The sequence below is a fragment of the Marmota flaviventris genome, chromosome 4, assembly GCF_047511675.1.
Source record: "Marmota flaviventris isolate mMarFla1 chromosome 4, mMarFla1.hap1, whole genome shotgun sequence".
Taxonomy (NCBI): domain Eukaryota; kingdom Metazoa; phylum Chordata; class Mammalia; order Rodentia; family Sciuridae; genus Marmota; species Marmota flaviventris.
In genome coordinates this window covers 130,686,001-130,701,992 of record NC_092501.1, presented here as the reverse complement: position 1 = coordinate 130,701,992, position 15,992 = coordinate 130,686,001, and the positions used below count along the sequence as shown (strand labels likewise).

The 15,992-nt window shown below is 42.4% G+C and overlaps 1 protein-coding gene across 1 annotated transcript in view; it reads left to right on the top strand.

Moving 5' to 3' along the window:
* Window positions 1-15,992, top strand: part of LOC114087287 (guanylate cyclase soluble subunit beta-2-like) — a 57,890-nt gene that overhangs the window by 31,446 nt on the left and 10,452 nt on the right. The window contains exons 7-14 of the mRNA XM_071611745.1: window positions 725-895; window positions 2,105-2,203; window positions 3,437-3,540; window positions 5,209-5,425; window positions 7,319-7,639; window positions 10,508-10,656; window positions 11,309-11,455; window positions 15,752-15,906. Of these exons, the coding sequence (XP_071467846.1) occupies window positions 725-895; window positions 2,105-2,203; window positions 3,437-3,540; window positions 5,209-5,425; window positions 7,319-7,639; window positions 10,508-10,656; window positions 11,309-11,455; window positions 15,752-15,906 (1,363 nt within the window). The remainder of the gene's footprint in view (window positions 1-724; window positions 896-2,104; window positions 2,204-3,436; window positions 3,541-5,208; window positions 5,426-7,318; window positions 7,640-10,507; window positions 10,657-11,308; window positions 11,456-15,751; window positions 15,907-15,992) is intronic.

Below are 15,992 nucleotides of genomic sequence, written 5' to 3'. Positions count from 1 at the left end.
TTCCAAAGCCCTCGAGCTTTTTAAATAAGTTTCCAAAATGCCCAAAGGAAGAATAATTTTTATTTTTATTGAACATTTTGAATTATGCAGGTGTTTACATAATTATGATATTTATATAGATACTATTTTGTATTGGCTCTTTCTAAAAAAAAAATTGAGCATGGTAGAAAAAGCATGCTTCCATGTTTTCACATAGCCACGTCTTAAATGGATGAATGATATTGCATATTATGGTTATCTTAGCTAGCCCTCTATTGCTGCATTTTTTTTCATCAATACGAATCTTTTGCTATTGTAAACAAGACTGTGATGAACATCTTCACACATTCTTTCTCCACACTGTGTACTTTAACCCTGGGATAGATTCCCAAAGAAAACTTTGCAAACATGATTCTTAATGCTTTTACAACCGAATTTTGCTTACATTATTTTTAGTTTGTTTGTTTAAGGAGGTAACATGCCTTCCTGAAACAAAGACCAAATGAATAGATGCTGAACTGGAAATGGGAACAGCAGGATATATTTGGTATTCAGGCATGGTCAAATTAAATCTCTAAGTACTTCTATTTTACTCATCTGTCATATGCTATATGTCTTGAGGCAGGTCCTGGGCTTTGTGAACCCTGGAAAATTCATCAGAAGTTGTATGACTTGACTTTTGGATGATGTTTGTTGACACACTGCCTTCTGCCATCCCTAACCGCTAAGTGTCCTTCTGCCGCAGGTATCATTGAGGCTGTGGCTAAGGACTTCTTTGACATGGACGTGACCATGGATATCCTTGATGTGAATGAAGAAGTGGAGAGGACAGGGAAAAAAGAGCATGTTGTGTTCCTGGTTGCACAGAAGTCTCGCAGGCAGACTAGGAGGGCAAAACCAAACAGGTTGCAGGATGGTGAGGACATCAGAAGAGAGCAAGAGGTACTGAGTTTGTGGTATATTCAGAAAGCAAAATTCTCCCAAGTAGAGATACCGGTCTTGGCACAATCTATGCAAACAACACAATCAACTGGACCTTCTAATAGTGGAGTTGAGGCAGGGTGTTTTTTGTTTTTGTTTTTGTCATAGTGGGGATTGAATCCATGGCCTCACACTTGCTGGTAAGCACTCTGCCACAGAGCTACATCCTCAGTACCTTATTTTATTTTATTTTGAAACAAGTTGTCACTAAGTGGCTCAGGCTGGCCTGGAACCTGTGATCCTCCTGCCTCAGCCTCCTGAGTAGCTGGGATGGCAGGCCTGTGCCACCAGGCGCAGAACTACTGAACTTTTGGATTAGAAAATTCTTTGTCGTGATGAGCTGTCCTCTGCATTCCAGGATGTGAAGCAGTTTCCCAGGTGTCCACCCACTAGATGCTAGTAGAACCCTGCCCCCTCAGTTGTGGCAACCAAAAGCCTCCTGGCATTACCAGTGTCCCCAGGGTGGGTGTTGAGAACTGCTGGGTTAACTGTAATTGGATATCAGAGACTCTCTGCCATGCACCTTCGCCTGGAAAAATGTTCACCCATAAAAATGCCAGGATAAAGGCTTTGAAGTTTGGTGGCTTACTTTACAATCCTCCTAAAATAAGTTGACTTCACCTCCCCAATGCTAGCCACAGGCCCAAAGTCCACTCAAATTCTGTGCTTGGTCACCTCAACTGCAACTCATAAGATGATCATTGCCAGTTTAGGTACCATATATATTAGGAGAACAACTCTCTCTGTCCATGTAGCTGGTACAAATACCCAGATAGGTCTGTGATTCTGGGAGCACACAGTGTTTATGTCTCAGGGCATTCAAAGCCCATCTCAGGGTTTACTGCAGAGTCTTCAACCACAGAAAGACAAGATGTTGCATGTGATTTTCCTGCCAGATATCATGCTGGTCTCCTCTTGAGATGTAAAACGTTCTTGCTGCCTTTGATAGAGAAACAATATGAGGATTAACTAGATAAAAAAAAAAAATCTTGGTAGCATTGATGTCACAAACCTTGCACTGTCCCACCGGCCATGGACACTTTTCTACTGTAAAGATGGGCCCCATCACAGCAAATGGGGCTGGTGCATCTCCAGTCCCATGACTGGGCACCTGTGCTTCTCTCTCTGCAGGCTCTTCAGGCAGCTTTCCTTAGGATGAAGGAAAAATATTTAAGTGTCTCTGTTTGTCCTGTGAAGAAATCCAACTGGGATGTTGTGAGAAGTATAGTCACTTTTGGAAAAGGTAGGTGGGCTGTTCTCCCAGCCTCGGCTCTTAGATCAGAAAGACTGCCTGGTTCCCAGGGGAAGCAGCCTCCGTGCACAAATGGGACAGAGTTCTCTGTGATTGATGCCCCCTGATTTCTGCAGAGCTTAGATTTAGTGGTCAGGTTTTTTTTTTTTAACTTTAAAATATCATACTAACTTGCCATCCATTGGATAATACTATACATCTGGATAATACACAGACATCTCTCCTAAGCCACTGGAGGGAGGATTGGAATTGGTCCCAACTGGTGACTGCTGAGGAGGAAGATGGATAGAGGCTGAGTTATTGTCAAGAACAACGGGGTTTCCTTAAGTCCTCCTCTGGATCCAGGCCTTCTTGATTGGTACACGTTTCTGGGCTGGAAATCTGTGTATAATAACCATGGTCATCCAGTAAAGTAAAGGACACTGGATCAAGAGCCAAGAAAGATTTCTGGCTTTGTCCCTGAGGAGCTATATGACCCTGGATAAGGTCCTCAATTTTCCATTTGCAAAATGAGTGTAGTAGGCTCTCTCTGGCACTCCCATGAGTACTAAGCCGGCCTAGCAACCGGCACCTAATGCCAGAGCTGGAACAAGGGCTCTGATCCACAGTAAGAATGGAGCTAGATGCTCCTCGTCATGACCTCAGGGTCAGGTGACATGCATCTGGGAGAAGGTCTGCAGGACTCAAAGAGCTGCATTTTGAGTCCTTCAAGCCGTGGCAAATGAGTCAAACATGCAATTGACATCCTTTGTCTAGGAGATTTTCATATCAAAAAGGCTCCATTTCGAATCTCTACCCCCTGCCAAATAGGACTGTTGGTTAAATTTTCATGTGCCACCCAAAACTGTCAGTCTAAAAAGCTCCATGGCAAATGTCCCTGATGCTGGGCCGGGCACACTCATTGTCTGGCTGTCACCATTTCAATGCCGACTCTGTTTTCATGGTGAGACACACTCAATTGGCCCAGTAACTCTTGAGCGGCGGGCAGAAACTTGGCAGGGGGCAGAAGGGTTTCTCAACCTGGTAGCAAGTTTTCTGTTTGTTTTAATTTGGAAGAAGAATTGCTGGGGCCATCTGGAGACGCCGAGGGAGCCTGGGCTAAAGAGTGGGGATCACACTTTGCCTGTGAAACACTTAAGATTCTATCCCCGTCCCGAGCTGGGCTCTGTGCGAGGGCCACAGCAGGAGCTGCTTCTCATTAGGACTTTCTCTTTCTGTGTCCAGGGCACCTCAGGGACACCTTCGAGCCCATTTATCCTGAGAGTCTCTGGATTGAAGCAAAGACGTTCTGTGAGGCTTTTCCTTTCCACATTATCTTTGATGAAGCAGTAAGAGCATTATTCCCTCTTGGGGTTGGGAATAAGCCAGGGAAGGGGGGCTGATTTATAGTCTTAGGAGACTTTTAAGTTCCCAGGGTTTTTAGCCTGGCAGAACCATTGTCTTGGATTCAAGTTGTGGCATCTTCTGGAAACTGGGATTCAGGATCATCTAGGTAGATATGGAAAGGAGGTTTGAACTAGTGAATGAATGGGAACTTTTACCATTCAAATAAATAAATGCAAAAAGAAGTGACGCTAGCATTCACTATGCACACTGACATCAGTAGCAACATTGGGTTACTCTAAGCATCATCTCCCACCATCCTTGGGATCACTCTCAATGTCTCAGTCCTACCATGCTTGACTTCCTGCATCTTAGTTGGGGAGAGGTCTGTGCTGGTCTCCTACCATGTTTTGTGGGGGTTGTGAGCATACCATTTTATTGTTAGAAATTTCTCTGGGTAAAATATTTGTCAACAGAATTGATTGTGAATTTAAAGGACAAGTAGGCAAAATGGATTTGGTCCAAAAAAATCAGTTAAAATGCTTTTCAGCTGTTGGGCATGTTGGCATATGCCTGTATTCCCAGTGGCTTGGGAGACTGAGGCAGGAGAATCGCAAGTTCAGAGACAGCCTCAGAAACTTAGCAAGGCTAAGCAACTTATTGAGACCCTGTCTAAAAATAAAAAAACAAAGCAAACAAACAAAAGGGCTGGGAATGTAGCTCAGTGGTTGAATGCCCCTGAGTTCAATCCCTAGTACAAAAATAAATAAATAAAGATCTTAAAAAAGGCTTTTTAGCCACTATGATTTTCTCTGATAATTTATTGCAACCAATAGACATATTAAATCATCACCTAACAGTTGACTTCTAAATACAGAGTCTATGAAGCATACTCATTTGAGTGGACTCTTCATTCACAAAGAAATTGTGAATTCACTGAGTTAAAAAAAATACCCCTATATGAAACAACTTGGTGGTTATAAAGTAATGCACTTTGACTTTTCTCCAGTGTCATAAAGCATTATTATTATTATTATTATTATTATTATTATTACTACTACCTCTATTAATATTTTAAATTCTGGTCTACTTAGAAACCCCCTTTCTTTTTAAGTTTTTGGGTATAGAAGTTCATGATACAAGTGTGAAAAGAGGAGGCTGATTTCTATCACCTAGTAGATTCCCTGTGGTTAGTAAAGCTACATGTCCCTGAACACTCTGCTGCATTGGACATTTTATGTAAAGGATACCCATTTTACTGCTCCCTTCTGAGTGTTCTCTAGAGACAGCAAGATGTGTCTCCACCTACTAGATAGGCTCCTTCACCAGGCCTGGGTGTCAGATCCAGTGCTACAGAACTTGCTAGTTGCTTTCTTAGTGAGTGAGACAGAAGGACCCAGAGAGGCCTTAGGGAGTGAGGAAAGGACTACTGGCCCAGTTGAGAGCCTCGTGTACCTCTTTTTTCTGCTGAGCCCTCCTTTCCTCTTGCCTTCCTTCCAGCCATGAGCTACAGATTTGATTAAGAAAAACTATCAGTCTGTGATGCTTATTCCATTACAGACCCCTTTTCTCCCCAGCGAGTCACAAAGCAAGGCCAAATGTTATTTCTAAAGGAAAGTTTATGGTGAAGGTTGCTTTGTGTTCCCCAGCCTGACATCTCTCCTCTTGGATAGCTGAGGGTCAAGCAAGCCGGAGTGAATGTTCAGAAGTATGTCCCAGGACTCCAAACCCAGAAGATTCGATTAGATGAGTATTTCTCCATCGTTCATCCTCAAGTTACCTTCAACATTTCCAGCATCTGCAAATTTATCAACAGTCAATTTGTCCTGAAGACACGAAGAGAAAGGATGCCGGAAGCTTGGAAAGATCAGCCCACTCTCAAACTCCGCGGTAACAACTCGCTCCAGCCCTTTGCTCCCTGCAGGTTTGGGGGGATTGGTCAGAAAGGGAAGAGGCCAAGTTTCCAATCTCCCAAAATCTGGGCAGGGACTATGGTTGAGTGCAAGTTTTTTTTTTTTTTTTTTTTTTTGGACATTTCTATTTGGCTTTATTTTTAAACAATATATTTCCTCAACTGTTTCTGGTTTAGACATAAATGGAATACACACACACACACACACACACACACACACACATGCTTCAAGTGCCTCTTTTTTCCCATTTCCTGGCAATCACCATTGCAATTCCGGTCTGTGGTTTTGACTACTCTGGGTAGTTCATAGAAGTGGAAGAGCATACAATCTTTGTCCCTTTGTGACTGGCTTATTTCACTGACATGTACTCAACTCTACCCATGTTGTTCCATGTGTCAGAATTTCCTTCCCTCTTAAAGACTGAATCATATTCTGTTGTATGTATATACATTTTCCTTATCCATTTATCTGGCTATTGAATGACTACATTTGGCTATTGTGACTAGTACTACTGTGAACATGGGTATGTAAATGTCTCTTTAAGTCTTTACTTTCTTTTTTTCTTTTTCTGTTTTTTTTTTTTTGAGCCTACCTAGAAATGGAATATGGTTCAGAAACATATCACATGGATTGTGATTCTGTTTTTATTTATTGAGGAACTGCCATACTGGTTTTTGTAGACACGGCACTATTTTTCATTCTCATCAACGATGCACAAGGGGTGCAATTTCTTCACCTCCTCATGAATACTTATTATTTTCTGACTTTTTAAAAACTAATATCTACCATAATGCATAGGAAGTGATCTTATATAGCCTTGATTTGCATTTCCCTAATGATTTATAACATTGAGCATCTTTTCAAGTATTTTGTCTATATTTAATCTGGGTTTATTTATATATTCTGGATATATCAAATATATGACTTGCAAATATTTTCTCCCACTCTGTGGGTTGCCCTTTCATGCTATTGTATCCTTTCGTGCTCAGAAGTTTTTAATTTTTTTTTTAAAGAAAGAGAGAGAGAGAGAATTTTAATATTTATTTTTTGGTTTTTTTCGGCAGACACAACATCTTTGTTTGTATGCGGTGCTGAGGATTGAACCCGGGCCGCACGCATGCCAGGCGAGCGCGCTACCGCTTGAGCCACATCCCAGCCCCAGAAGTTTTTAATTTTGATGTTGTCCAATTTCTCTGTTTTTTTTTCTGCTTGTGTTTTTGAGGTCACATCCAAGAAATCATTGTCATAACCAATGTCATTTTCCTTTCTTTTCTTATCATTAATGCACTGATTAGGCTGAGGTTCCCAATCATTACATCTCTGAGCTTTCTTGCACTGTCTCCCACATGAGCTTTGTGGACACCTCCCCTCTAAACCATTACACAGTGTAATGCTAGAAGAGAAGATATCGAGACCAACCCCAAGGGAATGCCAACATTTAAGGAAGGAAATTTAAAAAACAAAATCCTAGAGGGAAAATTCAAAGAAGTAGGGGGAAATTTTATAGAGAAAGCAATGTCAGAAATCTTCAAGAAAAGGAGATTCTGGGAAGGAAGTTCAGGTTAATACCAACAGAAGAGTGAGTAAAGATGAGACTGAGGCTTGTTGGAGCTGGCAACTTAGAGGCCATGAATGAGCCACCTCAAAGGTAGAGAAGCTACCAGAGAGAGCTGTTGTGGAGAGAGGGGAAATGAGGTAGTGGACACAGGAGTATGGATCATTCTCAAGACGTCTGGCAGAAAAGGCAGGAATATGGCCATGATAGTGGCTAGAAGGTGGCCAGTGTGGGTGAGGCTTACTTCTCTGGAGGACTCAGCTAACCCACCTTGGAGATAGACTGTGTTTCTGCCTTTCTCTCCGTGGTGTAAAGGCCAGATGATCTGGATGGAGTCCCTGCGGTGCATGATATTCCTGTGCTCTCCCAAGCTCCGCAGTCTGCAAGAGCTGGAGGAGCGCAAGATGCATCTGTCAGACATTGCCCCCCACGACACCACCAGGGATCTCATCCTCCTCAACCAGCAGAGGCTGGCGGAGATGGAGCTGTCCAACCAGCTGGAGAGGAAGAAGGAGGAGCTGCGAGTCCTGTCCAAGCACTTGGCCATAGAAAAGAAGAAGACAGAGACCCTGCTGTATGCCATGCTGCCCCAACACGTGGCCAACCAGCTGAAGGAGGGCAAAAAGGTGGCCGCAGGTAGGGCATCCCTTCACGGGGACCTCAGAGCAGGGGAGAGTGTGCCTTCAGGGTTGAGGGCATGGGCTTTGAAGCTGAGCAGATCTGGGGTTGAATTCTACTCCATCACTTGTAAGTGGCGCCATCTTGGGTCCATTGCTTAGCCTGCATTGCCTCAGTCTCTCCCCTCTACACTGAAAATAAGAAAAACCACACGAGAGTGAAATGTGGAGTAGAGAAAAATGCTTGATAACAACGTGCACATATATTAGGTTCTCTAAGAATTTAGTCTGTGTCCTGAGACTGGCCTCATTACTCAGTGACCAAAAGTAGGGTCCTTAAGTATAACAGGAAATAATACATCCACACATTAACTGAAGCAGGGAGTGTCTTTGAGGACCATTCTGGAGGGAGGAATGATGTGTTTGCTCTGAACTCACTTTTCATTTGCCCGGTGTGTGTTCCTTCACAGCCATGCCCAGTGAGCTTAGTGCCCTGTGCTGTACCAGATCCAGGCGCCCCAAAGGAGTTCCCAGCCTTTGGGTTTGACAGATATATGTAGAATATATTAATGGGGATGGGACTGGCTAATGGAAAGGAAGTGAATGTGCAATAAGAAGTAATTATTGTGCCAGGAACCATGTTAGGTATTTTACATATGCTGTTTGTTGAACCTGTTCTATGTTTCTCTAAGGGAGTGTCATCCTTTCTGTACAGCTGAGCACATTGACATTCAGCCCAGCTTATGAGTTGGAAATGCATTGTGTTCAGTCTGTCTGATTCCAAGAGCCATACTCATTCCACTACAAGCTCTTTCCAGGGGCAGTGGAAACACAGATGTCTCAGAGACGGATAATAAACAGGTATCAGAAGAGAAAGAGATGGGGGCAGGCAAAGTTGTGAAGGCACCTCATGAAAGTGTGTGGCACTCGAGGTGCCTTGGGGTTGAATTTCAGCAAGGGAAGAAGGGGAGAGCACTTCAGGAGAGTGGTCTGGCCAGAGCCCAGGGAAAGCAGCCTGAAATAAAGTACCAGATGCAGGACAAAGTAGGACAAGGACAAGTGATGTCTGAAGAAGCTGGGGAGGAGGGGTGAGGCTCAGGAGACAAGAGTGATGGATCTGGATTGTCAAGGGAAAGGAAAGTGTCTTTGTTTGCAGGAGGTGAGGAGTCATTGGAGTTCATTTCTCTTACAATGGAAGTGATGTGGTGAATTTATAAAGGCCATTTGGGCTGCAGTGTAGAGGGAGGCGGGCTGAGAGCCTGACAAAGTGAAGTTCAGAGACCGTCAGAGCCTGAACCCAGGCAGCCTGGCGAGGAGCCATCATGCCAATATGACAGGGAAGATCAGAGACAGGAGCGAGTGAGGAGTCTGAGGTACCCGGCTTGGGGGCTGGTGATGCTTTATCCTGAAAGATGAGGTCTCAAGGCAAGTGATGAGGTCAGTTTAGAACTTCTTGAGTTTGAGATGTCCATGGGATGCTTCACACAGCTGGTTAGGGATTGCAGGGAGAGCTCAAGGGAAGTTCTAGTGTGGAGCCGTGGGTCTGGGAGTAGCTTCAGTGTAGGTGATGGCTAATCATGGACCCTGTGAGGGCTGGTAAGATCATCCGAAAGGTTCAAGGTGAGAAGAGGGTGGGATACTGAACCTTAGGGAATACCTAATATTTAAGAAGGAAGAGAAGCCAGCAAAAGATGTGAAACAAGATCAGAAGGATGGTAAGGATTTGAAAAAGAGACTGGGAGGCCTGAAGCCACACAGAAGAGGAGTTATACAAAGGGGGGGATACTACAGAGGCATAAATAATTTAAAAGGCATCCATTTGTGTTTCAGGAGTCATGGAGTCACCCAGTTAATACATATTTATTGAGCATTTACCTATGCCAGTCCCTGTTCTAGGTGCTAGGCAGAAAGCAAAACAGTCTCTCAATTTTTGTAGTATTCCAATGGGGAAGGCAGATCATAACTAAATATAGAATTTTATTAAAAAAATCATGCCACATAGGTCTTATGGAGTGGGGGGGCATGTAATAAGGCTGAGAGGATGGAGAGTCTTGGGGTTGTTATTTCAGACAGGGAGATCAACAATGTTCTCACTGAATTGGTTGCATCTGAGATGGGAGGGAAGAGCCTTGTGAATGAATGAGTATGTCAGGCAGAGGAGAGAGGAGGTGCAAATGCCCTGAGGCAGGAGGCACTTAACATGCTAGAGAAACCCCCAGGAGGCCAGTGAGACTAGAGTGGAGTGAACCACAGGGATAGTGTCAAGACATGGGGTCAGAGAAGTGGCAGGTTCAGAGAGGGAATCCCTGTGGCAGGGCATGGTAAGGATTTGGGATTTTGTTCTAAGATTTAAGGTTCTAAGACTTAAAAGAGGGGTAAATCAGACTAAAAGAGGAAATCTGATGACCATGTAGAAATTAGTGTGAGTTTGGACAGGAATGAAAGCAGGGCACAGGTTAGGAGGACACGGGTAGCTACCACACTGTACTTAGACTGCCTGGTGATCAGTCCCCATCAGTCTGATTCTGAACCTCCTAGAGCTCAGGTTCAGCCTGGGCTCTCACGGTAGGGTACTAAGTCATCCCATCGTACCTGTCCATGCTATTGGGAATGCTGGCTTACTCTCATGTCGCCTTCACTCCACTGGGAGCTCCTTCAGGGCAGGCGCTCTGTCTGCTCATTTCTCTGCACACGATCTCTACTCACAGCAGAAACTCAAGAGATGTGCTTGTGGCAGGTGCTCAGTTGGTGTCTATCAAGTGACTGTTGAGAGGTCAATGTCACTCAGATCTTCTTCCCCAAGGTACAAGCAGGTTTGATTCCAAAATGGCACCTGAAGGCAGAACTCTCCCTCCTAGGCTCTCATGGATTCTCATTTCTATCGCAGGAGAGTTTGAAACCTGCACCATCCTTTTCAGCGACGTGGTGACATTTACCAACATCTGTGCTGCCTGTGAGCCTATCCACATAGTGAACATGCTGAACTCCATGTACTCCAAGTTTGACAGGCTAACCAGCGTCCACGAGGTCTACAAAGTTAGTGTCTGTGTGGTGTGGTGGTTGTGCATGGGTTGCGGCTAGGCAGATTCTTGATTCTTTCTTTCCTCTGTAGGCACTAGTCTGGGGTTTGGTGTGAATGCGAGATGGGAGAAGAGGCAGAGCTAAAAGAGAATTGGGAGTATTTTAGGAATCATATCTTACTAGGATTCTTCATGAAATACTCATGCTAACATGGTCCCCTGGTGCAACTGAGGGGAAAACACTATTTTCTAGGAAAATTTTCTAGAAAATTTAGCAAAATTTATATCCAAATAATACATTATCTAATGTAGTATCATATGACTATTCCAGAGGCCAGATTCTGAACCTCCTGGGATTTTTTTCCCCACAGAAAGCAGAAAGGAGGCTGGGGTGTCAATCAGGGAGACAGCACCTGCCTAGCATGAGCAAGGCCCTGGGTTTGATTCCCAGCACCAAAACAAACAAACAAAGCAAACACCAGAAAGTCTTTTTGGCTGTCTCATGGTTGTTCCCTAAGTCACGTTCCTTCTTACCTTCCCCCTCATCCTTCTCATACCCTACCATGCAATCACCGGCTTTAATACGCTGCTTACAGAAATAGATGGAAAATGGCTGACGTAGTGCATGAAGGGAAGCCTCTGAGTACCCTTTCTTTTCCCTTCGACAGGTGGAAACAATAGGTGATGCTTATATGGTGGTAGGTGGTGTACCTGTGCCTGTTGGAAGCCATGCTCAGAGAGTGGCTAATTTTGCACTGGGGATGAGAATTGCTGCAAAAGAAGTGATGAATCCTGTTACTGGAGAACCTATCCAGGTAGGCAGCAAATGAGTATTTTGCTTAATACCACACATCTCATGCAAAACTCTGGTCTGCTTAGGTGGTCACGGGGTTTATTGCAATAATTAAAAGGGAGTAACTTTCCCAGCTCTTTTTCTCTTGCATATGTTCCTAAAGAAATGAGATATTAGTAAGGATATTATAATCTCAGTTTCTTCCAAATTTCAGAAGAGGCTAGGATACTAAGAATTTTCCTGTGATTCACTGCATCCTTCCTCTGTGCATAACTTAGGATGGTACTGAGTGCATTTCCCTACTTACCTTGTAGGGCTCAATCCATCCTGAAAGCTCATTTATAATTCCTGGGTTTTTTTGTTCAGACATTTCAACAGGTGGTTCAGGTTTACTGAACTGCCAGCTTTTCCTGTTTGGGGAAATTGTGTGCTGACTGGCAGTTCAGAGCTCAGACTGAGGCATAAAGCTGCCTTCAGTCAGCAGCCCAGGCACCAGGATGCCATAGATATTGAGCATGGTTCCTTCCACCATGTGGCCATTAGCAAGACATCTGCTCACCATTCTTGTAGGAGCTGCTCTTCCAAGCACCATGATAGAATCTGGGCAGTTTGGGAGAAAAAAGGTAAATGTCCTCTTCTGTCAACTGAGCAGATCCTAATCCCCTGAGCTAGCTTGGAGCTGTACTCTTTGATGTTTTACATCCAGATCCCTCCCCTGCTCATTTCAGTCAAAAATTCAAAATAATAGTTAACTATTAATTAAAATTAAAATTATTTAATTTTATAATTAAAACCAATTATAAGGTCAGATGTGATTTTTCCAAGTTATGATCCCTTTGTAGGAAGTCCTGAAAATATATTCTATTTGCTCTCTCCAGTGATTTGGAGGCTAAGAAATAGTGAAGGTCCCGGATCCAGTGTCCCCGATAGTCTTTTAGGTAAAAACTGGCTTTAGGCCATCACAAGAACAAAACATCTCCAATACTATAGTATATACGTTGGATAAAATCTCTGATGTCATAAATAAAAATCAGAATGGAAGGTAATGAGGGAGCAGAGATAAGGAGATCAGGCAAGAGATGAGTACTTTAGTTAAAGGACCCTAAGGTAAGTCACTGAAGAAAAAATGACTTAAAATATATGTTTGTGTAAATCGAAAGTGTTTGTGCTTATGAAAGATGTATAGATGAGAATAATGCCATACCAATAAGCATTAAACAATGAACTCCTTGTAATTCTTAAGGTGAATTTACCAAGAAAAAAGAAAACAAAACAGGAAAGAATGTTAGCAACTCTAAGGTAGGAACATAGTTAAATACCCACCAGCAACAGCATATCATGTAGGTTTTATTTAAGGCCGTCGGGGATAATAACCAGAATCATCTCTCTTTGGAAAACTAGCATTTCTACAGTTTTAAAATTAGTGCACATTGAGATCTATTCTTTCAGTCACAGATTATTTAATGTGCACTTATTGAGGTCCTTGAGTGTACGCAGCAGTTCTACGAGGTGCTTTGAAGGATTTAGAGATGTACTGACAGGCCTTTTTCTAGAGGAATTTACAATCTTATTTCTAGGAGAAGAAAATCTTGTATAAAAAGGCAGGTTTAAGAGGTTCTCATGCTCGTAGACATTTTTTATTCCCATCAGTAAGCAAAGAAATCTAAATGAACTAAATTCCAGAAAGTGTCTAGCCTTTTCGAGAAGGAAACAACTGTAACTTTGTTCATTCCTGGTAGAGCATCAGTAGAAGTAACCCAGCAGATATAGGGATAGGGAGGAAGCAGGTCAGTTTGGTGAATTTTTAATGGCCAGAATGGACGGCCAGAATGATAGGCTAAGACCCGTAGAGCGCCAGGCCGAGTCTGGACCCATCCACCAACTCTTTCCTATAGTCCTTTCCCCAAGTGCATAGAGTTCTTTGTTCAGCCAAAAGCTAGGGACAGGGGAAGAGCTGAGAGACCTCCACATCCCTGAGTTCCTGGGGCCCTCCCCAAATGCAAGGCAGTGGCCTTGGGATGGGCTGGTGTTAGTGTGTGAGAACCAAGATAAATTCTTCTGGGGCATTCTCTGTAGTACCTGCACAACAATGATCCTCTGAAGTGGGGCGGGGCGGGGGGTGGGGTGGGGGTGTGGGGGGAGGGCAAGGAAGAGTGGCAGAGAGAGAAATCTCCCCAGGTGCAGAGAGTGGAAATGGCCCGAGAACCAACCCTGAAGAGCTCACTGTTGGAATGTGATGTAAAACCAGATCTCCCATTAAGACAGGAAATTGAAAGATGAAATAAAAATTTTTAAAAAAAACTATTTAAATTCATGGGACTAAATCTTTCAAAAGATACACACAACCTCTATTCTGATAACTACAAACGATTACTTAGAGAAAATAAAGAAGACCTAATTAAATGGAGGAATGTACCATGTTCACAACTGGAAAAAAATCAATATGATTAAGCTGTCCATTGTCCCCAAGTTGATATATAGATTTGATAGAATAGCAGTCAAAAATTCCAGAAGCCTTCTTTGAAAATATCTACCAGTTGATTTTAAAATTTGTATGAAAATGTAAAGAATCTAGAATAACTCAGACAATGGAAAATAAAATTATAGGGCTTACACTACCCAATGTCAAGAACTATTCTAAAGCTATAGTAATAAACAAAGTAGAAATGGCAGAAAGATAGACAAATAGATCATTGGAATAGTAGAGAGTGTCCAAAAATAGACTGTGCCTTAAAGATCAATTGATTTTTAGTCAACGCACCAAATTGATTCAGTGGGGAAAACAACCTTTTTTTTTTTTAAAAAAAAAAATTTAACACACATTATAGAGCTAATCATAAAAGCTAGAATCACAAAGCTTCTGGATGGAAATGCAGGAGATTGTTTCATATCTTTGGGACAATTATTCCTTAGTACATAAAGGTACTAAACATGAAAGGAAAAAATCCCCCAGAATTCATGGGTCCTGGACCTCAGTTTCTTAGAATGTGACTATATTTGAAGATACATGGTTTAAAGAGCTGATAAAGTGAAAATGAGGCCTAAGGGTGAGTCCAATCTGACTGATGTACTTATAAGAAAAGGAAATGAAGACACATAGAGATAGCAGGGATCCCCACCCGGTGAGGACCCAGAGAGAGGCTGTCGTCTGTAAACCAGCAGAGGTCTTCAGGAGAAATCTGACCTTGCCTTGATCCTGGCGTTCTAGCACCCAGCACCATGAGACAATAAGATTTCTGTTTAAGCCACCTAGTCAGTGATATTTTATTATAGTGGCCCAAGCAAATTAATATATTCAACAAAATTAAAATCTCTGCTTATTAAACACAATGAATATACAAAACCATTGACTAGAAAAAAATATTATATATATATATATTCAAATATGTATAGAATTCATGCACGTTAAGAATAACTGGTAAACAATACAATTTCTAAAGCAGGCAAAACCTTGCACAGACTTTCCACAAAAGAAGGTATACAGATGGATAATATGGGCATAAAATGTACTTAACATTATTAACTATGGAAATGCAAGTAAAAACCACAGAGAGATATCATTTCACACCAACTAGAAGACCAAATGGTGAAAATGTGGAGCCATGAGCAGTGTCACACTGCTGACAGGAATGGAAAATAGAGAATGAACTCTGGAGAATTATTGGGTAGTTTTGTTTTGTTTTGGGTAAAATTAAATTGGAATTTCCTTGTGACCCAGAAGTGGAATTTCTACTTCTAGGAATTTCCCCAAGAGAATTGAAAACATATGTCCACAAAAAAAATATGTACAGAAATGTTCATGGCAGCCTAATTATATTAGTTCCAAACTGGTAATAACCCAAGTGAAGAGGAGAATGGATAAATGAATCAAGGAGTACTTTTAGTGTTCAGTAATAAAAATAATGAAATACTGATCCATACCCTATAAATGAATCTCAAAATTATGTTGATCAAGTAAATCCTGATATAAAATAGCATATACTAGACGATTACATGTATGTGACATTACAGAACAGGCAAAATAATCTTTGGGAAAAGATATTAAAAAAGTAGTTCTCTATCTCTTTTGGGGGTGGGAGGGGAAAAGAGTTTAACTGGAAAGGAGCACAAGATAATTCTGTGAAGTAGTGGAACAATTTTATATCTTTGTGGAATGGTTTTAGATGGAGGTTCTAGGGACATAGGCACTTGTCAAAATTCATGGAGCTAAACACATTAATGGCTGTGGTTTTCCTTTTATGTAAAATTATACATTAACTGAAAAGCAAAAAGCAAGAGGATTAGATGGTTTCTTTTCAGGGAGGTTCTCTCTGTGCAGATCCGAGTGGGGATCCACACTGGACCAGTCCTAGCAGGTGTCGTTGGAGACAAGATGCCACGGTACTGCTTGTTTGGTGACACTGTGAACACAGCCTCTAGGATGGAAAGTCATGGGCTTCCTAACAAAGTGCACCTCAGCCCCACAGCCTACAGGTAGCCATTCATATTTCTGTGCCTTCTTTCATCCATCCCCTCATTCCAGAACTTACAGAATGTCTACCAGCCATGGGGTCGGGGAG